The sequence below is a fragment of the Phyllostomus discolor genome, chromosome 8 (assembly GCF_004126475.2).
Source record: "Phyllostomus discolor isolate MPI-MPIP mPhyDis1 chromosome 8, mPhyDis1.pri.v3, whole genome shotgun sequence".
Lineage (NCBI taxonomy): Eukaryota > Metazoa > Chordata > Mammalia > Chiroptera > Phyllostomidae > Phyllostomus > Phyllostomus discolor.
This window is the reverse complement of record NC_040910.2, coordinates 25,530,389-25,551,742: the sequence shown is the minus strand read 5'-3', so window position 1 is coordinate 25,551,742 and position 21,354 is coordinate 25,530,389. Positions and strand designations below refer to the sequence as shown.

The window sequence follows — 21,354 nt, the reverse complement described above, 5'->3', positions numbered from 1 at the left end:
GGGGCTGATTTCCTGCTTTTGATATGAATCCTTTCTGCAGGAAGGAAGTGTTTGGTTAAAGGTAGTTTGGCTGGGTGGGTTCTGTAGTGCACTAAAGTGGAAGTCTGCCAGGTGGCTAATCATTACAGGAGTTGTTGGGCTTGTCAGGTAGGTTGGTGGAGGGGAGGGGGAGCTTGAAATCTCTCAGGTGATTCACCGGTAAGCTTTAGCGCTAGATTTGTATCAAAGCTGAGGTGAGCCAGCACTAGGCCCTTGGTCTGGTGGGTGGGATGTGGCTTCCCCTTGATTTCCCACATCACTTCCTGTTTTCCCTGCAGACTCAGTGCAGATGGTTTAGTTGAGGGCTCCTAATGGTCATAACAGGTGAGGGAAAAAATTCACGCTGTTTTTCAAAAAGCAGCTGGAATCATCAGTACATCAGAGCAGTGGTGACTCTGGAGTCTGGAACATGAGCTTTCTTGGAAGCACTCATTTAATCAAAAACACAGTTAGGTCCAGGGAGGTTTGTAACGTGCCCATGGCTACGGAAAGACTCAGTGGATGCTCTACCCGCTGTACCAGGTGCTGTCGCCAATTATAGACTGCTCAGAAGGTTGTGCCCCAGCAGGGGGTCTAGCAGCCTGAGGCAGGTGTGGGCCTCATGTCACTCTAAGTCCTCTGAGGGGCTCTGTTTGTGGCTTAAGTGGTATTAAGTAACAGCTAGATCTGAAGAGGGTGTTGAGGGAGTGCCAGATGCTCGGGAATAACCAAGTACAACTTGGAGTGCTGTCACTGCTGGAGCGACTGGTATGGACCAGCACAGTGCATGTTTTCCTTACCTTCTCTTCCCATTTTCAACCCTCCACCCCCTTGGCAAGCACAGAACGTCATGAGTTGATATCAAGCACATGACTACAGGCATTTTCATTAGACCACCAGTGTGACTGTCACATTGGAGATTAGATAAGCTACAGTTGCATTCATGGTTTTGCAAGCAAAAGCTGCACACGGCGGGGGTTGGGGGGGGGAGCAAATACGACTTGGAATAGCAACAACTTATCATAGAGGGCACAGGATGCCTCTGTAGGAAGTAATGTGTTTTGGAGTGGGAAGAAGGGAAAATTTAGTAAAAGTGTATCTTTATACCTTTATGTCATGAAATGAGCAGTGAACTCTGTTTAGGGAATGTATAGCAGATAACCTTCCATTACCCCTAACCTTTAAAGGCCAGATCTCCATCACATGCTGTGCAGTTTGCAGTGGCTCCTGTTTCAGAGTTTTGGCTTCATCTTTCACAGACTCAGCCTCATGATTTTTTTTCCAATTACTTCTCAAGGAGTTCTGAAAGAGGTGTGTCACTAAAAACACAAGCCCAGTCTTTCCAAATTAATATTTTTGGCTTTCTTAGTTGCATTTGGTAAAAAATTGAATTTGAAGCAATGCATTTCTCAGCAGTTTTATAAATTATGACTCTTAGTACTCAAAATCCTCTAATAACAAAAAATAGGAGCTTATTAATGATTTTAAAATATAAATTTGAAAGTAAATAACAGTTGCATTATTTATTCATTTATTTATTTCAAGTATATTTTATTATGTTATGACAGTTGTACCAATTTTTCCCCCTTTGCCCCCCTCTGCCTAGTACCCCCTCTCCTTCCACAATCCCCCCTTAGTTCGTGTCCATGGGTTGTGCATATAAGTTCTTTGGCTTTTCCATTTCCCATACTATTCTTAACCTACCCCTGTCTATTTTGTACCTACCATTTATGAGTCTTAATTCCTGCACTTTTTCCCCCATTCTCTCCTTTCCTCCTCACAGCTGATAACCCTCCAAATGATCTCCGTATCTATGATTCCGTCCCTTTTTTGGTTGTTTGCTTTATTTGTTTGTTTTTTTAGATGCAGCTATTGATAGTTGTAATTTTTTTGCCTTTTTAATGTTCACAGTTTTGAGCTTCTTTTTCTTAAATAAGTTCCTTTAACATTTCATGTAATAACACTTGGAGGTGATGGACTCCTTTAGCTTTGCCTTGTCTGAGAAGCACTTTATCTGCCCTTCCATTCTAAATGATAGTTTTGCTGGAGAGAGTCATCTAGGTTGTAGGTCATTGCTTTTCATCACTTGAATACTTCTTGACAGTCCCTTCTTGTCTGCAAAGGTTCTTTTGAGAAGTCAGCTAATAGTCTTACAGATATCCTTCATAGGTGCCTCCCTGCTTTTCTCTTGCTGCTTTTAAGATTCTCTCTTTATCTTTAATCTTTGGCATTTTAATTACAATGTGTCCTGGTGTGGTCCTCTTTGGGTCCAACTTGTAGGGGACTGTCTGTGCTTCCTGAGCTTATATGTCTATTTCCTTTGACAAATTAGGGAAGTTTTCTTTCATTATTTTTTCAAATAAGTTTCCAGTTTCTTTCTCTTCCTCTTCTCCTTCTGGCATTCCTATGATTTGGATGTTGGCCCTTTTGGAGACATCCAGAGCCTTCTTAAACTCTCCTCTCCTAAGAATTTTTTAAAATTCTTATTTCTTCTTTTTGTTCTGGTTGAAAGTTTATTTCTTCCTTATGTTTCAAATTGTTGATTTTTCTTCTTTTTTTTTTTTTAAGAAGGAGAGAAACATCAATGTGTGGTTGCCTCTCATGCACCTTGTACTAGGGATCTGGTCTGTAACCCAGGCATGTGCCCTGACTGGGAATCAAACTGGTGACTCTTTGGTTCTCATACCTGTGCTCAGTCCACCAAGCTACACCAGCTGGGGCTCAAATAGTTGATTTGAATCCCAGCTTCCTTCCCTTCACTGTTGGTTCCTTGTAGATTTTTCTTTATTTCACTTAGTGTAACCTTCATTTCTTCTTTTACTTTGGTGCTGTACTCAGTGTGTTCTTTGAGCATCCTGATCACCAGTATTTTGAACTCTGCATCTGATAGGTTATCTAGCATCGTTTCATTTGGTTCTTTCTGGGGTTTTGTTCTGTTGTTTCATGTGGGCCATATTCCTTTGTCTCCTCAATTTGACAGCCTCCTTGTGTTTGTTTCTATGAATTAGGTAGAGCTGCTTTGACTTCCTGTCTTAGTAGCATGGCCTGTTGTTGAAAAGGCACCTGTAAATTGTGTGGGCAGATCCTTAGGTAATCACCAGGGCAGGGCAACCCGCTTCACTGCTTTGTGGCTGTGTGTGGGGGAAGGGCTTAAGGAGGGGACGGTGCTGCTGCCTGGCTCCTGGAGATTTGCCCAGCGCTTGCCTCATTTCCAGTTGCTTCACCCACTCCTCAAATGTGACTGGCACCCTTCTAGCTGTTGCCCTGGTTTGAAATCCCAGAGTGAGTGGGTTTGGTATGTTTTAAGAGCATGAGGGCCCTTTAAGTGGAGTTTACTGAAAATCTGGCAATGTTCTTCTGCTGTCCCAACCCCACTGGTTTTTACAGCCAGAGTTCTAGGGATTTATCTTCCCAGCACTGGAACTCTAGGCTGTGTGGTCTGGCTTGGGGCTGGGATCACTGGCTCCCAAGGTATCCCTCCTGATTTTTGTCCACCACACATGAATGTGGGACCATCAGTGCCCATTTCACTGTTGCTGCTGCCTCTCTGCGCCTCCTTGCCTCTCCACTTGTGTGAGCGACTCTGCCCCTCTTACCCTTCTGGGTGATGTGGGAATGTGGCTTCTTTAAGTCCTTCGTTGTCAGACTTCCATACAGTTCTCTTTTCTGATGGTCTAGGTGTTATTTGTTTTGAGGGTTAGTTGTACTTCTTTTTGTGGTTGAGTGAGGAAGCGAAGCACGTCTTCCTATGTGTCCGTCTTGACCAGAAGTAGTAGTTGCATTATTTAAGGAGAATAAAGTCTTAACATATAGCCCACCACCTCTGTCCAGACTCCTTCTCCAGCATTTCCCCTCCCAGATGTCGTAGACTCACGGGAACCGCATTTCTGTCCTCGGTAGAAGAAAAAAATCTCAGGTACAACATAAAGAGAATGTTTCAACAAAGGAATTCCCAGTGAGGACTGTGTTGAGGAAGCCTGCTATATTTAGCAGTGCTCTACCTTGCCTCTATCTCCTAACCCAGAAAACAGAGGATGTGCCTATTAAAATGTCCGCCAAGTGCTGTCAAGGAAGCAGCAGTGGCAGCAGTGGCGGTGGCGGCGGCGGCAGCAGCACCAGCAGCGGCAGCAGCATCTCCTTCCACAGTTCTTCGGGGGGATCTTCCCAGCATGCTAAGGAGCAGCTTCCCAAGTACCAGGTAACCACACCTCTTCCGTGTGGAGTGTACCAGGGGGCTGAAGTCATTTACTGCCATTTTTCCACAGGGAATAATGCCTGGGGAGGATTCCATTCCAGGAATGGGAGGATCAGGGTTACATAACGTGCTCCCTTAAGTGTTTCACATCAGTGCTGTTTTCACACAGTGGCTTTTATCTCTTGATAAAAACCGCAGTGGAGCAGAAGTGACCCAGCACAATACATACTGAATGAGGAGAAATATTGCAAATGAGGTAAACTTTGGTTTTGCCTCCTTTGTTGCCAGAAGCAGATTAGTAAACATGTATTTTCCATCTTTGTTACCGGAACGCTGAGTATTCTGGGAATGTTCTTAGGCCTTCGAAGAAAATAGCACTTGCCAGTGAAGGAAGAAAGCCTCATGTAGGAGAAGAAAGAAAGGGCAAGACCTAATTGGAGTGTGAAGGACAGGGGACTGGGAGCACTTTTTACACTCTGTGTACATGGCAGTAGAGGCTAAGGATCAGTGTTACTGAGAAATATACCAGCTAACTAGATTTAAGGAAAAAAAATTTATAAATACTGAAATAGCAGAAAGCTGTTAATCGATGGAAGATACATCAATGTGTCTCCTTTTGGATCCATGTAGAATTTTGTCTGTCATGTTGTTGGAGAGGCAAAGCCAGGGAAATTACCAGCAGACACAGGTCTATAGAACTTTATTTACAGGCCCTGTGCTGTGCACTTGCCCTTTATTTCACAGTGCTCCTGACTCTCAAAGCAGCCTGGTTAAAAAAGCACAGAGTGGACCATCTACGTAGTTGCGAATCACAGTTAGCATGTGGACCTTGTAGCCCAAGAAAAAGCAGATTATAAAATGGAAGTCGTGGGTGGAAGTTATTAATAAAGCATGTGAAACCAGGTGGTTTCTGTCTGCATGTAGTAAGGTGAGGTTAGTATGAGCTGTAACCAGGGAGGAGCCGAGTTAAACAAGGCCAATAGATTTATGTGTCCCTTTCCTCCTCTGCAGACATGGACAGGTAGGTATGTTTATGTGTTTGTGTAGACCTGTGGGTATGTATGTATGTTTGCATGTGTGTATTTGGAGTTTGAAAAAAAACAGATCGAGAAGAGAGTGTTAAGGATGATTCCCATGTGTTTGCTGGGGTGGAAAGCACAGTAGCAGGGAAGCTGCCTGGTGGGCTGGGTCACAGAGAGATGGTCGTTTTGTTTTGGTCAAGCTTTGCTGGGTTACATCTGTTCTGTTCATCAGTGTGTCACCAGCATTTAGAATAGGTGCTTAGAATCCCATATCCAGTGCATTTATTCACATATCATAGTATGTTCATAATATTCAAATGTGGCATGTGAGTGAATGCGGATATAGGATTCTAGAATTCAAGAAGTTTGGGTCTAGAGCCAAAGAGGGGGGTATTCCAATGTAAAGAATAATCAGAATATAAGAGGGGTTGAGAATGCAGACATTGAGTAGGAGGGCCCTCTGAGGAACAGTGCCGTTCAAGGGATGGTCTGGGAAAGGAGATCTAGCAGCGGAGTTAGTAAGAGCACCAGCTACTGTGAGAGACACTTCGGAAAGCACACTGGAAAGTGTCCACTGGAATTGAGAGGGAGGCCGGGGTCATCGCTGGAGCGGTTTACCTCGAGCAGGGTGCAGAGGTTAAGGAGCGGATAAGGTGGGCAGAGGGGGACTGGTGCAGTCTGCCCTTTTAGATGACGGAAGGGCCGAGAAAAACTGGTCAGAAGCTAGAGGGGCCAAATATTTAAAAAGCGATTTTGTACAACTCCAGAGGTACCAAACTCTCTGGTGTTTTTTAGACCCTCACAAACCCTGCCTTGCACCAATTGGCATTTTTGTGCAACATGGTTTATTATTTGACGGAACGAGACCGAGCCGTTTCTTTTCAGGGTGTGTTCTTAGTACCAGGGGGAGAGTGACCCTGCTTCCTTCAGAACTTAATCTTTCTATGTAGACTTTATTGATGGAGATAATAAAAATGTTTGTTTCTCATAACAAAACTGAAAATAAACAGATAAAAAACCCTGGGATCCTTATGACGATATTGTGTATAAAGAAGAAGTTATGAACATTAGTAACAATTTGAGGAAAAAGAAGCCCGTCACCATTAAGATTGGAAAATGACCAGTTGCATCTCTGAGAAATAATTATGTGCTAAACTGAAGAGGGACCCAGAGATTAATGGACACCATTTTCTGTTACATTGCACATCACGTGCCACGTGCTGGCTTTGATTTTGGTTTCCTTTGTGTGGGGCAGTACACGAGACCAGCTTCGGACGTCAACATGCTGGGGGAGATGATGTTTGGCTCCGTCGCAATGAGTTACCAGGGCTCCACCTTGAAGATACACTATATACGGTGAGTCTGGGCTGCTTTCTCTATTGGTCGTGAGAAGTGGAATGGCGAGACTGACTCCTTAGTTCAAAAATGCCTTTCTTCTTTCTCTTCCCCCAGCTCTCCTCCACAGCTGATGATTAGCAAAGTTTTCTCTGCTAGAATGGGCAGCTTCTGCGGGAGTACAAATAAGTAAGTGTGGGATTTTGCACACCACCTCCCCCCACCCTATTTTTTTAACTGGCTACTTTCTGGATAGAGTAATTCTCCAAGGGCCGTAAATGAGAAGCTGGATGAGTCCATGTTAACACAGGGATCTTAAAAGTGGCTATTTTCCTATACATAGCTGTATAAAAGGCCTTTGACTCAGTCAGGTGGCCTTAGCGACAAGTGACCGTTTCTGCATGTTGGGTCCCTCTGTTACCACATGTTTACTGCCATCTCCAAGCTTCCATTCCCAGAAAATGAACAGGGAAGGGGGAAAGGAGGGGCCACGTTCAGGAGTTTATGGTATTTCCCAATGTTATTTTATCCTTTAAAAAACTCAACACTTGTTTGTTAGTGTGTTTGTTTATTTGTTTAAGGAACGAAGCACCCAGTTTTTCCAGGTTGCTGGGGACCTGTTTGGCAGGACGGGCTGTCTGTGCTGGCCACCCAGGCAGCTGCCAGTGTGGCCTCTGTGATTGGCTGGTCCTCAGACCATGCACTATTTTGATTTTCACTCCTGAGATTTTTCTTCCTCTACTTTTACTTCTGTGTAAGCTAAAAAGACTGAAATATCTGCCTTAACTCTCATTCTGGTACACTTGCTCATGTATTTTGAACTTTGCAAGCAGAAATATTTTCTATCCTTTAAAAAAATAAAATAAAGCATTTGTTATTCTTTGCTAAGTTTGAAAGAAAGGTTAGTTATAAGTTAAAGGGGCATTCTTATGAGTCAAATGAAGGCCGCTATCCTGAGAAATTAGAAATGTATTTCTTTGCAGATTTGGGTACCATTTGAGTAAGTCTGCCCAACAGTGTGACAAACTGAACTTATTTGAGCACTTAGCAATGGGCTGGCATGACTGAAGCCAGTACAGGAGGTGCTGTTTGTTTGTTGTAAGAGATTCTTTTTCCTAAACGTGTGTTACACTAACTCCCTGTAGTAGAATATTGAGCTCAGATTTCACTAAAAATCATTTTGACCTCATTGTTCTGTATTATTTTCAAAATCTTGATTTTTATTTTACTTCCTATAAATTATCAAAATCTGCTTCCCTCACGTGTGTGTGTGTGAGTAACGCTGAATTTTCAGGTGTCAGGAACTCAGACTCCTATAGGAACCACATCAATTTCTGTTGTATCCTCCTTTAAAAAGTCACTGCATTGTTCACTGATATTAACTGAGTTCAAATTAATTTCATTTTGAAGGTTTATGTAAGATTACCTTTGAAATGAATAGTAACAGGTTAGGTGTCAGTCACTAAAGCAAAATTTAGAAATGAATAGCAATACCCTAGGTGTTAGTCGCTGATCAAATTCTGTTTGTCCCATTATGTAAATATGAAACTGTTAGGAACGCGTTGTTTAGTTTTATAGGTTGGACCACCTCCAAAAAGCTTGTTTTTTCTTTTCCTCTAACAAACTCTCCTAAAGGGTAATTCCCTTTGGTAGATGTGAGACTTTATTCATTTATTTAAAAAGTCTGAGCAACTGATTAAATTGTCTGTATTTGAGAGTCTGTTAGAAAACAGCTGTATTCATCTCTTGACGTTTTTCTCCTCTCTCTCCCTCCACCTTCCTGGATTTAGCTTGCAAGACAGCTTTGAATACATCAACCAAGATCCCAATTTGGGAAAACTGAACACAAATCAGAATAACTTGGGTCCTTGCCGTACTGGAAGTAATTTAGGTAAATCAACCCCATGAATGGGTTCGTTCTTTCTGAATACCACTGTTGTGGGTGTGTGTTTTGCTTTATTTGAGTTGTTGTGTTGTTTTGTTTTGTTTGCATTATCTTTAATCTGTATTTATTTTTTTTGTGCGTACTTTGTTTGCCCTCCTGTGTGCGTCTCTGTCCCCAGGTCTGCTGCAGGCGTGCAGCAGCAAGCTGCTGCAGGGGGTGGCGGAAGGAGGACCTCTCCGGCTCACCCGCAGTGCTTCTTTCTTTGCAGGTTTGTGTGGAATGCTGAGTACAGTGTGACCCGCACACATAGTAATCCATCCTGTGCAGGTTCTTAGCAAAAAATACTGTTTGCTACCTCTCTAGAAACCCAAGGGGCTCTTGAGATATTAGTTTCAAATGGAGCCGAGTTCATGGTGTTTTGAAAATTTCACCAATGAACCTCTATTGTAAATACCTTTGATAAACCCCAGAGTAAGCTGATTTTGGTCTGAAATGAGCCCTTAGTGTTTCTAAGAGGATTATATTTTCTGATTTTTGTAGGCTTCTTCTGCTACTCTGAATCTTTTCCCTTTGCCATGGTATGTTTTATCCATTTATTCACCTGCATCCGCACCTGTGCACAGTTTCTTCGGAAGTCACTCTAATAAGAGCATGGAAGACATCTCTCCCTCTCTGTCTCTCTCCCGCACTCTCTGTCTCCCTCTTGCATTTAAGTAGTTTAAATGCAATCTCTAGGTTCTTTACAGGTGTAATCATCTTGGTCTCTGTGGGTAGGTAAAGCCTGAGATTTAACTGACCTTGCTAACTAAAGGCTGCTGAATGGCTGTTGTAGTCTGGCATGATTAACAAGTGTGGGGACCTTCATTACTAGCATTAAAGGTTATGTTTACTGCAGAAGGTATTCTTTTCTTTTTTGTAGCCTGAAATATGCCTAAGCACCACAGTTAACTGACACCCCAATAAAACTGACACCCTCTTTCTTCCTTAGAGTGAGGAGAGCATGCTTATCTGCACTCTTAAAGTTGTGGAAATCACAGCATGCTCCAGGAAATAGCTGGCGAGAGTGTTCCTCCGGCAGGGCCCTGAGCTGAAAGTTCACTGTAGCAACATGTCGTCTGTGCTCTAGCTCAATGAGTGCACAGTTTCAGTCAGTCTGAAGCAGTCCTCGAAGTCTGTGATTCTGTAGTGTTTTCTAAAATTTGTGCCAGGACATGAGTTTTCCTAAGTAACTTTGCGATAATACTGTGTATGGGTGTATGTGGAAAAGAAGCAGAGGAAGAAGTATTTGAAAATGAATATAAACATTTTCTATCTTCCAAGAGAGTGGGTTATAAACAGAGAAACATTTTTTTTAAATTATGAAATGGTTTTCAAGTATTTCTCTTCCCTGAGTTGCCTATAGTTACTACTGAAACTGATTGTAAAGACTTTCAAAACTACAGTGCTATTTAAATTGTTACTAAATATGAGGAAAAGGGCTAAAAATATCAGCCTGAGAATGTTTGTTCGTTGTATCAACTACATCAATAGTCAGTTATTCGGTTTGTAGAGACCAGCATCCCTCCAGTAAGTTTACACGGTGCAGCAGCAGAGTGAAGGCGAGCAGCCACTTGGTTTCGTTTTCTTCTTGTTCTCACCGTCATCTTTTTGTGTATTTAATTTTGATTTCTAATTAATCTCTATATAAATTTATGCCAATCATCAATAGTAGTACTCTACTTTGCAATGTAAAAATTATTGTACTGAGAGTGAAACCACTTTTTCTTTGAAGAGCCTGGTAACATGGTTTCCTTTTGCCTCCCTCTTAGCACACAGCACTCCAGTGGACATGCCCAGCAGAGGACAGAACGAAGACAGGGACAGTGGCATTGCGCGATCAGGTATTCCTACTGTCGTTGATGGGTTTCGCTAACAGAGCGGGCTGTCCACAATGGTCAGGTAGCTGGGAAAGTAGAAGACAGGCCTCATCTTCTTTTTTTTTTTTTTCTCCATATTCTAAAGCCTCACATGTCTGAAGATCTAGAACTTTGATGCTCAGCATCTAGTGGTAATTGTACAACATGGGCCAGTTTTTTCTAACATCCAAACTCATATGAGACTGATGTATTCTGAGACACTTCTTTTTAGAGGGAGGCTTCCTTGAGCCAGGCGTGCTGGGAATTTGCTTGCTGACTGTTGATTAGGAAATCAGAGGAAGAAAAGTATATGTGGAAGCACATGTACTCAGGACTAAGGGGGACTTGCCAGCTGACTTGGTCACCCTGTCCCCTGTCCTCACGTCGTGCGTTCGTGATTTTACCCCAGGGACCCCTTGTTCTCCTTACCTTAAGCCTTGACCTTTTCTAATACTGCTTTTAAGATCTCTCGATTTCTGCTTTGGGACACAATCCTGCTCTTGATTTTGATTGTGGTTCTGATGTGAGGTAGAGTCTGTTCTATGAAAGACAGGTGGGGAACTGATGGTCTGGAATTTGGGGACTCGGAGCTGCGTGGGGCTTTGCCTGATGTACGTACATTGGACCTGCAGCCTCTGCCTCCACAGAAGACTAGGAAGGGACACCCTGCTGGTGTCACCAGTGACGACACGCCCCCTCCACCGGCCAGGCCAGCCGCTCGGTGCTCGATGTGCTACAACTGGGTCCAGACCTCGGGCGCCTTTCCTCCTGACCATTCAGTCCTGTCTGCTTCCAGCTCTTGCCCTCCGAAAGGGGTCCCTGTGTGCCTTCTGGGTAGCACCAGCACCCTGTACTGTACTCGGTACAACTTTATTCCCAAGTTATTGAATGTACATTGTTACTGAGTCCCTCTGGTTTGTGTGTGTCACGTAATGTATAAAGTACATAGCATTTCATTTATATGGTTAAATAAACATAGTTGAGCCATTTTGCTCTACTTAAACTATTTGGAATTTTTCTGCATGGAAGATTTATCTATTCCCTTATCCATTCATTCATTAATTCAGTCAGTCATGTCAATATGGACTCATAGATATGTTATTTTATACTTTGGGTTTTAACCCAATTCCACTTTATTTAGTTGCTCAAATTGTTTCATATTTGGCCACGGAAGCCATGAAGTTCCTGTGTTCCTGTGTTAACACGCCCCATCAACATGTGTCTGTGTGTGGGGCCCCCATCAGTGTGTGTGTGAGTGTGTGACCCTGTCATTGTGTGTGAGTGTGTATTTTGAGCACTTCCTTACTTTGTGGCACTACCAGATGCTCCAGACTTGGCTTGTGGGTTTTCTGCTCCAGTGCTGGAATCAGCCATTTCTCACTGGAGCCCTGTGCTTTCATTGGAGAATGGTTTTAGGGTCTGAGATTTGGACACCAGATGTACTTACTTAATGCTTTCTGGAGTGTCATTTCTTATAGGCCCTCTCAGCTGACAAGCAAAAAATAGGAGTTTATGCTAACTGTGTGTAGACATGTGTATAAAATTGCTATCTGTAACATCTAGATCTATGTTAACTTAAAATGAGTTGGTACTGATATCTCCATTGTCAGTGACCCATTAACTTCCTTCCCTTGCTTATTTGTGAACTCCCACTCCAGCCTCGGGAAACCTGGCTCCCACCATTTGCCGTCCGTTTGATTGGTTCTCTTCAGTGTGCACGCATAGCCATGTCAGAGTTGCTAACTCGATCCCCTGAAGGGAACGACTTTAGTGACTAGAGTACAGGCTCACGGGCAATTCCTTTTACCTTTAGCCTCACACGTCCACTCATCTCCAAAGCTATGTAGGTCAGCACCTTTCCAGGTCAGGGAATTTTTGCAGCGACTTGTCCCAGCCCAGAGGAATCTCTGAGATCACAGCTGACACCACCAGCTTATCTTGCACCTGGCTTCCTGCATGCTACCAGAAACTCTGACTGCACAAGTCAGTTTTGAAGAATAATTTGCAGATTAAAACTTTTTTTTCTCAATAGTCTAATAAAGAAATAACATTAGAAAAGATTTTTTGTTGTTGTTTGTTTTTTAAATCATTGCTTATAGGGAGACACAGTCCAGGATAAAAATAGGAATTTTAAAGGAGGTTTTGCAATTCTCTGTCAGAAAGAAACCAGAAGTTCTTTGTCCTGGCCTATCAGTTCCTTATCCCCTTCTGCAGGCAACCTCCAAAGGAGAGAATAGATGGAAGAACTTACTGCACGTTTATCTTCACCTTTAGTTATTATGCAACTTGTTCCGTGCATAATATCCTCTGGGAATACAAAGAACCACGTGGTGTTAAATTCTTAAACGAATTTACTCTGTTATTAGAGAACTAAATTATTTTTGTGGTTTCCCCTGTAAGACCAGTTTGATATTAAGTTGAAATTAAGGGAGGAAGTACGAAGGGTAGCACCAATTTCTGACCAGCCAGCCATCAAGCCGCATTTGTTTGTTGAATAACAATTTTCCAGCCCCCCGTGTTGTTAAGCTGCACCAGTATTGGGGAGGCTTTTGAAGAAAATTAAAAGTACAGCATCTGCCCTCAGGAAGAGTTACATGTAAACCGGGACTTAAAATACAGTGGTTTTTCCAAATAAACTTGTTTTCTTTAAAATAAAGTACAATGCAGTGTGGTAAGGACTACCTCGTAAACCACTGTGGGAACAAAGAGGAAGAGTGAGTGCCTTTGTCTGGGAAGTCAGACCATGGCCTCGTGGGAAACATGGCATTTGAGTGACAGCTTGTAGGTGGAAAAGGACTGCGCGGGAGCTCAGGAAGAGAGCATTTCTGAAAACAGTTTGTGCAAGGGTGTGGGTTCTTGAGCATGTCCTGTTAGTATGCTGGCACACAGGGTTAGGGGTGTCAGGGGATGGCGGTAGGTCAGGCCGGCTGTGGAAGGCCGTTTGGAAGGTGCCGGTGCCAGGCTAAGGCGTTTGGATTGAATCCCGTTAGAGGAGCCGCTGAGGGGTGTAGCCTGATTGTCCATGTTTTAGATCCACGTGGTGCTTCACGAACTCTGCTCCAGGGAAAACTGGACCAATATGGTTATTGCTAAAATAGATTGATGGTGATACTTTTTCATTTAGCAGTGGTGAAGTGGCCGAGGGGGATGGATAGTAGATTTTTTCCACATTAACTTTATTTCAACATAATGTTTCCAAACTTATGGGGCTTCTTGCCACTGTGTGTGTGTATCACTAGTATAAAATGATTGTCTGATTTAGCATAAAATTTTGAAAAGTAGTCCATTGTTTTTTTTTTTCCCTCTTCAGCCCATTTTGGAATAGTATCTTAGAAAAATATACAACTTTCCCCCCACCCTGGGTTATCCAGTAGCTTTTTGTAATAACAGAGAGGAAAGAAAATCTTAATTCTGATCTACTCTTAATGCATTTTACTCCTTATAATAAATACTCCAGTGCCTCTTTGCATAGTAAGTGACACACACGGGATGGGGAACCAGAGCAGTGACAAGATTGTCCAACTCACTGCCGTAACAAGTTACAAAGACTGTTTTTTTAAAGATATGTCTCTCGTAAAGGAATACACCAAAAATAAGCTCACAATAAATTTTACATTGTAATGTTAGTGGTTCCTCAAAAGTCTTTGCCTTACTCCCTGAATTTTAAGAATGTAATATTCATAGACTTTTACTCATTACAAGTTTGAGAATCATTTTTCTAGTGTCATTGTGGAAGATGAGAAGTAGAACTGGGAGACGAGAAGAAGTATTGTTGCTTATCAGGAGATTGCAGGCAACCTAAATGTTCATCAGTGAGGACCGGCTGGAAGACATACTTCCCAGCAAAGGAATACCACGTGGCAATTAGAAGGATTGAGCCAGTTTAGCATGCGCCTTGAAATAGGAACGTTCTCTTAGGGTGTATTATTTATGTTTCCTAAAAAGGCATATGCAGGATCTCTCTTACTGCACGTAAAGATAAACAAGTACAATCACAATATATCTCTGGAAGGGATACGAGCCGGAGCAGGTATGGAGGGGAAATACATTCTCATTGAATTCTCTTTTGGATATTTTAAATGTGCCCTCTGTACATATATGAATCAAAAATATAAATTATTTTTAAGAGGTTCTTTTAGTGGTCGCCATTAGAAAATTTTCAAGTAAAGTCTTGGGAGAGAATAAGGATGAGTTCTAGGCCTACCGGAGGTGAGGCTGGCAGGGCTTGTGCCAGATGGGATGTGGGCGATGGTGGGGGGTGGGGACGCAGGAGCCATGGGTGACTCTCCAGCTTCCAACTCGGGGGAGGAAGCAGAGGGTGGCACCACTGGCTAGTTAGGGGAAAGCTGGAGGGCGTCTGAGGAGACGGATATTAAGATACTTTTTTATTAGAAGTGTCTGTATGTTCTCCAGCTGTGAGCAGGCAGGTGTCGTTTAGAAATGGGAAGCTGGCTCAGAAAGAGGTGGGTTGGAGCGGAAGTGAACTTTGGAAATCTCGGGTGCACGAGTTGAGTGCGGTTCAGAGGACCAGGGTTGAGACCGGAGTCCCTGAGCCTTGTTAATACGTCACCTTAATTCACATTTAGATCCTCTTTCTCATCAGAACGTCCATGCCATCGACAAGAAAAATAATTTCGCCATTCTCTGTGCAACTTCATTTCCTCTGTTCTTAAAGGTAGTAAAATAAGCTGAAGATTAGTGTGAGTAAAACTTACAACACGTACTTTCAAATGTTTGTATTGAAGGGTTTTACAGCGAAGCTCCCTGGTAAGAATGCAGGCCATCGCAGTGGTTAAATAGGCTGCGTTTGGGCCACCGTGCAGGAACAGGATGCACCCCACACCCAGAATATGGTTTGGGTGTAAGGCCGGTGACAGCACATGCACACCCGGAGGATACGAGGGGATTCATTACCCACAGAATGAGGTTTTCTGGTGCGAGCAAGTGGGCTTCCCAAGCTGGTCAGAAAATGACTTGGGAGATGGAAAGGAGACTGTTTTGGAGTTTTATGGTGGTTAGGGGGAGGACCAGGGTGAGGGGCCCTACATAGGGAACTTCCAGCTGGCTCCGAAGGAAGGAGCACCCAGACTTTCTCATCTGCTTGCCCAGATATGGGGCAGGGAAAAAGGAAGAAGGTGGTGGTGAAGCTTAAAAGCTCTCAGCAGTGAAACATCAAGAAATGGAGGGCTCGTTGAATAATATAAAGTGACATCCCATTTGTACCCGAACCCTTACTGACTTAACTGGTACAGTGCTTTGCAGAGTTGCAGGAGTCGAGGAGTGCACTGCTCCCGAAGGCCGTCAGTGCAGGGAGAAGTCCACGGCGCCCCGCTGACCTTGCACATGTCTGTGTGGGCAAAGGCTTGACCTGCCCCTGGTCTGAGTCTTGTCAGTACAACCTGTGCTCCTCAGGGGACACGAGAGAATGGGGAGCCTCCCCTAAAGAGCTGCCAGGAGGTCCTCTGCCGCTCACTTCTCCATCTCTCCTGGGCAGTTGGCAGGAGACGGTTTCTCATCCTCTCCGGGCTCCTGATGCGATTCGGAGCTTTCTGCCCAGACCGCATCATACTACATGTAAAGCTGCCTGGCTGGGTCCAGGATGGCTCCTCCCAACAACAGGGGCTCCCACAAATTGTGTTGCTGGCATCTGACCCTTTTTGTGTCAGTGGTGGTCTTTTTGGTATGGGGGACGGGGATCAGTGGGCACTGGCACCTTTCGCTGCTGCTGCTTCTCACCGTCTGATGAGCTGAGAAGTGATGAGCGGTCCGCATCCAAACATGTCTTGTATCTTCACTGTCAACTCTTTACCTTGGCTTTTGCCTTGCTTTAAAAATGTGCGAACTTGGCAACCTGTACTGTAGCTTGGGCAGAACTCAGTTTCTTCATTTCTTTGATTGCTCTTATTTCCAGGCAGACCTTTGGTCCTCTCCTGGAACGGATACTTATTTTCTTCCATCTCACAAATTTGTGGACTCTTTCACCTGAGCCTTTCCTTTCTAGACTTGCCACCATGATTTCAAAACACCTTAATTTTTAAAAAGAGACATTACATTTTAGAGTAGTTTTAGGTTCACAACAAAACTGAGTGGGAAGTATGGAGATTTCCCATAAAGACTTCCTTCTGCCTCATGCATAGCCTCCCACATTGTCAATGTCACCCACCAAAATGGTCCATTGTTCAGGAATAAGTGGGTGCTAGTTGCAGAGTCCTCCTTGGGCAGGAGGGTAGAGAGGAACATACATAGTTTTAAAGTGGAGGTTAACCAGGTGCAAAATGTTAGCAGTAATCTGGTGGTGGGATTTTGGCTAATTTTCATTTTCTGATTAGTGCACAAAACTGCAAAAGTCTCTGCAATCTGTACATGCATCAACACTTTTTAATCATAAAAAGTTTTAAAAAGAAAAGTGATACTAAAAATATTAAGGAGTGTTAGACATAGCACTTTTAAAGCTGAAATTGAGCCTATGAATAATTTAAAAGTCTCACATAATTGGGAGACTTTTTGTTTTACCAGCTCACTGAGCTGATTGGGAACATAGCTGGGCTTAACTCCTGTGTAGAAACCCCCCAGTGCCCCCTGGGGGCCGGGCCCCGGGGCACAGGTAGTACGCACCAGCTGGGCACAGCCCGGACAGCTGTGTTTAGCACACTCCTCAGGTGGACGGGGTGGGCAGCAGGGCTCCAGCGTTGCAGCACACTGCACTGCCTTTCGGACCGTGAGCCCCACCAGCATCAAATGCACTCACATCCAGCAGACAGCTGAATGCACCTCTTCTCGTGAAAAATGACAGTAGGTTGTGCACCAGAGTTAGGCCTGGTTTTGTATTTGAGAGTTGTAACTATCATTTTCCATACAAATCTTACTAAGTAATATTAAGATACTTTTGATGAGGAAATGCTGGATAGCTCCAAGCCAGCACTTTAGCTTAATATTTCATTCATATGCCATAAAAGTTCTTATTCAGCATTTTTAATGATGAGAGAAGGCATAAGTCTCTTCTCTTTTATTTCAGCTTTTTGCCTTTTCATGTCTCTATTATACAAGTCCTAGTTTCTCTTCGTAATTAGCTAATTAGCATTAACCATTTAGTACTCCAAAATGTCTTAATTAGTCCAGCTTTTCCAAGAACTGTCAGAGAGAGTGTGAATAGCTAATATTCACTGTGTGGGGCACTGTGCTAAACATTTTCTATGGTTACTTTAATCCTCACAGGAATCTTGGGAAATAGATCAGTGTTTTTCGAACTTTTCTTTTGTCTGCAACACATGCATCTTTATAGATGACAAATAAAAGTTCTACAAGTTAATATTGACACTGTATTATACTGTTTCCTTCCTTTTTCGATGTTTGCTTTGATGTACTAAACAGTTCATAGCTGAGACTCGGCACTTCACAGTCCCCACTGTACAGGTGAGGAAGCCGATAGGTTAAGTGGCCTATATCCAAGTGTCGCAGCAGGTGAGTGGCAGAGCCGGGGTTTGAACCAGGAGCCTGAGCTCTTACCCAGTATAGTAAACTGAATTATAGAGCATAACAATTTCCAGAACAAATTGGACCTCAGGGGCGGCATCTCCGTCTTGCTTCTGTGATGGGGAAAAAGTGTTTATAATATAAGTACTACTACTACCCTTCAGCTGTGTGCTCCACCTGCCAAGAGAAGCTGATCTGCTCAGCAGAACACACGCAGAGACAGGGGACCCTGAAGATTTGGGGGTGGGGAGCAAAGATCTTCGGATCTTATAGGGGACTTTGAGACCTTGGGGGGCGGGGCAGAAACATCTGATAGGGGTTTTTTTATTGAGTAATTTTCTATGGCTTTGAGGAAAAGCTTTCTTCTATCTCCTTTAAAAATCCTCAATAAAATTACCAACTCACTGATGTTTGAAATGTGGATTTGATTTTGGAGATTTAGGGAAGGCTTAAATCAAGGCCAAAACCAGATCAGAACAGAGGCCACCTGCCGGAGCCAGCCACATCTGGGTAACACTTTAATGTAGAAGTGCTGTCTATTCAGCAAACATTTATTAATCGTCTGTTGTATTCAGGGCACTGTCCTGGGTACAGGGGCGCGAAGCATCCCATAGGCCTCTGCTATGGAAAGAACCTTGAGTCGTTATGTTTTGTGGCCTGGGAAGTTCACTGATACTCTCCTAGACTCGAAGCTTCACGCAGGCCGATGTGTGTGTGTTGTCCACTGCTGTATCCCTGATGCCTAGCACAATACCCAGCCCGCAGTAGACACTCAGCATTAGCTTATTGATTATTGGCTAATAGCCCAGTAACTCTTGCAGTGTTTAAGAACCGAGGTCAGAGAGTCAGGTTATTTCCACCTGCCTGTAAAAGCATAAGAAGAAATGTAATAGTCATTTGGAGAAACTGCCTTATCAAGTGATATCTGGGAGCATATTGCCCTGTGGTTACTGAAGTCACTTTCCTTTGTTCGGTGATTTGCTTCTGAAAATGTTGACCAGCTATCTCTAACACCCCATTTCCTTTGCCACTGGACTGACACTTCGGTGTCTGTTTCCTTAGCCCTAGGAAAGTAAAAGGAGAAAGCCCGCCTTCTCCTTCCATTCTTCCAAATCATTAGACATCTGTCAAGCAGCTGTGATTTGAAAGAAACCCTTTGCCTCCCTTGGAGGGACCAGGCCCTCCCTGCCCAGGAGAGGAGTCTCGGCCTCAGGGCAGCTCACTCGGACTGCAAGCCCAGGTGCAGGCATCTGATGTTCTTCTGTAGCAGGAGGAAGCAGAGAGAGGCTCGGAGGCAAATAGGTAACCCAAGCAGAAAACATGTAAGGCTAAGACTAGGGGCTGGGGATGGAGGGACAGGTGGATAAATGTTGTGTGTTTGGAGATAGAGAGCAGGGAAAAGGATATTATGTGGAGCAACCACTCATTTGTCCAGATTTCACCTCAAAATAGCGAGTGAAGAAGTAGTCAAGAGGAGGCAGTGTGTGTAAGTAAACATCGTGCATGGAGTTGGTTACCAGGGTAGCGATATAAATGATTATGTTATCTGGGCCATTTAATGAGAAATCCTCTCTCTGCCCTCTGGTTGAATGAGTAGTAATTACTTTGCATTTGTAATACGGGGCCTGGTAATTGATGCACTTTCTGGGCCTGTAATCCCTGTTTCTTTTAATTTGTTTTCTTTGCTGTACCTAAGTCTCTGTAAGAGAGAAGTTATGTCTCCCCCTGCTGGATATGACTGGTAGAACCTGAAAATTTAGGTTCCTTGGCACGTATTTTTTTATGTACCTACTCAGGACTCATTACCTCAACTTTTGATTTTTACCTTTTCCTCCCCACAGCCTCTCTAAGCAGCCTTTTGATTACACCTTTCCCATCGCCAAGCTCCTCTGCGTCCTCTTCCAGCAGTTACCAGCGCCGCTGGCTTCGGAGTCAGACCACAAGTTTGGAAAACGGCATCATTCCCAGGAGGTGAGCTGCAGGTCTCCTCTTGCTGAGAAGGGTACCCGTGCAGGCAGCTGGATGGGACCACAGGACACTATACTCGCCTGGTGTCAAGGGGACAAGGGAGCTGAAACTTTTTTGATGAGCTTCAGGTTAGCATGAAAGTTCACAAGTTAGAAGCTTCCTGGAAAGAATGAATAAAAACAACCACAAAATATCTCCTGATTTGGAAGACAATGGGAAATACTTGGGTGATTGTGTTGTGTATAAGCTACATTTGCTGTTAATTTAGAATGAGTGTGCTCTGTGTTTTAATTGGCTCCCTTTCAGGTGTGGCTCTTGTACGTTAGGAGGGTAGAGTGAATCTCTTCCTTCTGGGGACACCACTGTGACCTTTGAGAATTTATGAACTCAAGGATTGTGACATACTTTCTCTGTAAAACTCAAATTCTTAAACAGTCACGAATTGGGTTATGAGTAGGGGTGGCAATAAGATATCTTCTGCTTTCAGTTGATTTTTATTTTTAAAATTTTTAAATTACAGTTGACATTCAGTATTATTTTACATTAGTTTTTTTTTAAGATTTTATTTATTTTTTAGAGAGGGAAAGGAGGCAGGGAGAGAGAGAGACAGACAGACAGACAGACAGAGACAGACACATCAATGTGCGGTTGCTGGGGGTTATGGCCTGCAACCCAGGAATGTACCCTGGCTGGAAATCGAACCTGCGACACTTTGGTTCGTAGCTCACGCTCAATCCACTGAGCTATGCCAGCCAGGGCTTATTTTACATTAGTTTTATGTGCACAGCACATAAAGTGGTTAGAAATTTGTATAATTTACAAGGCAATTCCCCCAATAATTCTAGTACCCACTTGGCATGCTTTTAGATCTAAAGTTTAGTTAAAATGTACATTTTTGGCTTGTGCTGCTGTTACATCAGTAGCCTGCAACCTCTTCTTTCTACAATCCAGAAACTCAGAAGGGAATTAAGATAGGTTGTACCTATGAAAATCCACATGGAAATTGTTGGATTTAGTAAGTGACTGGTAATTACCACGTGTAGGGAATCTGTGAAGGTGTAAATGTGATTTAGGTATTTGCCTGTATTTAGATAGTTTGAAGGTACACACCATAGACAGTGGTATAAAGACCTTAAATGATCAGTGCTGTGGAGAGGCATCGAGTGCTTTGGGACTTGGAGAAGGGAGAGAGCACTTGCTGGTGGTTGTGGGGGAAACTGGGGGGTCTATCATGAAAGAGATGGTGCTGAAGGGACAAGCTGAGAAACCAGGATTCAAGGTGTGCGTATGGCACAGGGCAGCCTGCTTGTCTCTCCTCCTGTTGCTCTCAAGAAAGTAGGGAGCAAGACCAAAAGTAAAAATCAAGGCCGCATTACTCACTTACTGGAGATCTGCCTTTTGGTTGATGGAGTTTGTGCAGAATGGTGAAGAGCTTGGCATTCGGTGTGGGGACACGTCCCAGCTCTGCCGTGCACTGGATGAACGAGACAGTCAGCTAGCCCGGGTTCCAAGTGCTATTTCCTCACCTGCAGCGTAGCCGTCCTGGTGCCCGCCACACAGCAT

At 43.6% G+C, this 21,354-nt stretch overlaps 1 protein-coding gene across 6 annotated transcripts in view; it reads left to right on the top strand.

Annotated features, from left to right (window-relative positions):
• Positions 1 to 21,354, top strand: part of FNIP2 (folliculin interacting protein 2) — a 121,302-nt gene that overhangs the window by 58,988 nt on the left and 40,960 nt on the right. For 4 of the 6 annotated variants that reach the window (XR_004904608.1, XM_028519333.2, XM_036031956.1 and 1 more), the window contains exons 3-9: positions 4,043 to 4,216; positions 6,491 to 6,591; positions 6,688 to 6,759; positions 8,361 to 8,461; positions 8,634 to 8,723; positions 10,264 to 10,335; positions 19,665 to 19,794. Coding sequence is in view for 5 of the 6 variants with exons in the window: in XM_028519333.2 (XP_028375134.1) it covers positions 4,043 to 4,216; positions 6,491 to 6,591; positions 6,688 to 6,759; positions 8,361 to 8,461; positions 8,634 to 8,723; positions 10,264 to 10,335; positions 19,665 to 19,794 (740 nt within the window). In the remaining variant the exon portion in view is untranslated. The remainder of the gene's footprint in view (positions 1 to 4,042; positions 4,217 to 6,490; positions 6,592 to 6,687; positions 6,760 to 8,360; positions 8,462 to 8,633; positions 8,724 to 10,263; positions 10,336 to 19,664; positions 19,795 to 21,354) is intronic. The other 2 variants (XM_028519337.2, XM_028519336.2) reach the window with 1 other exon arrangement.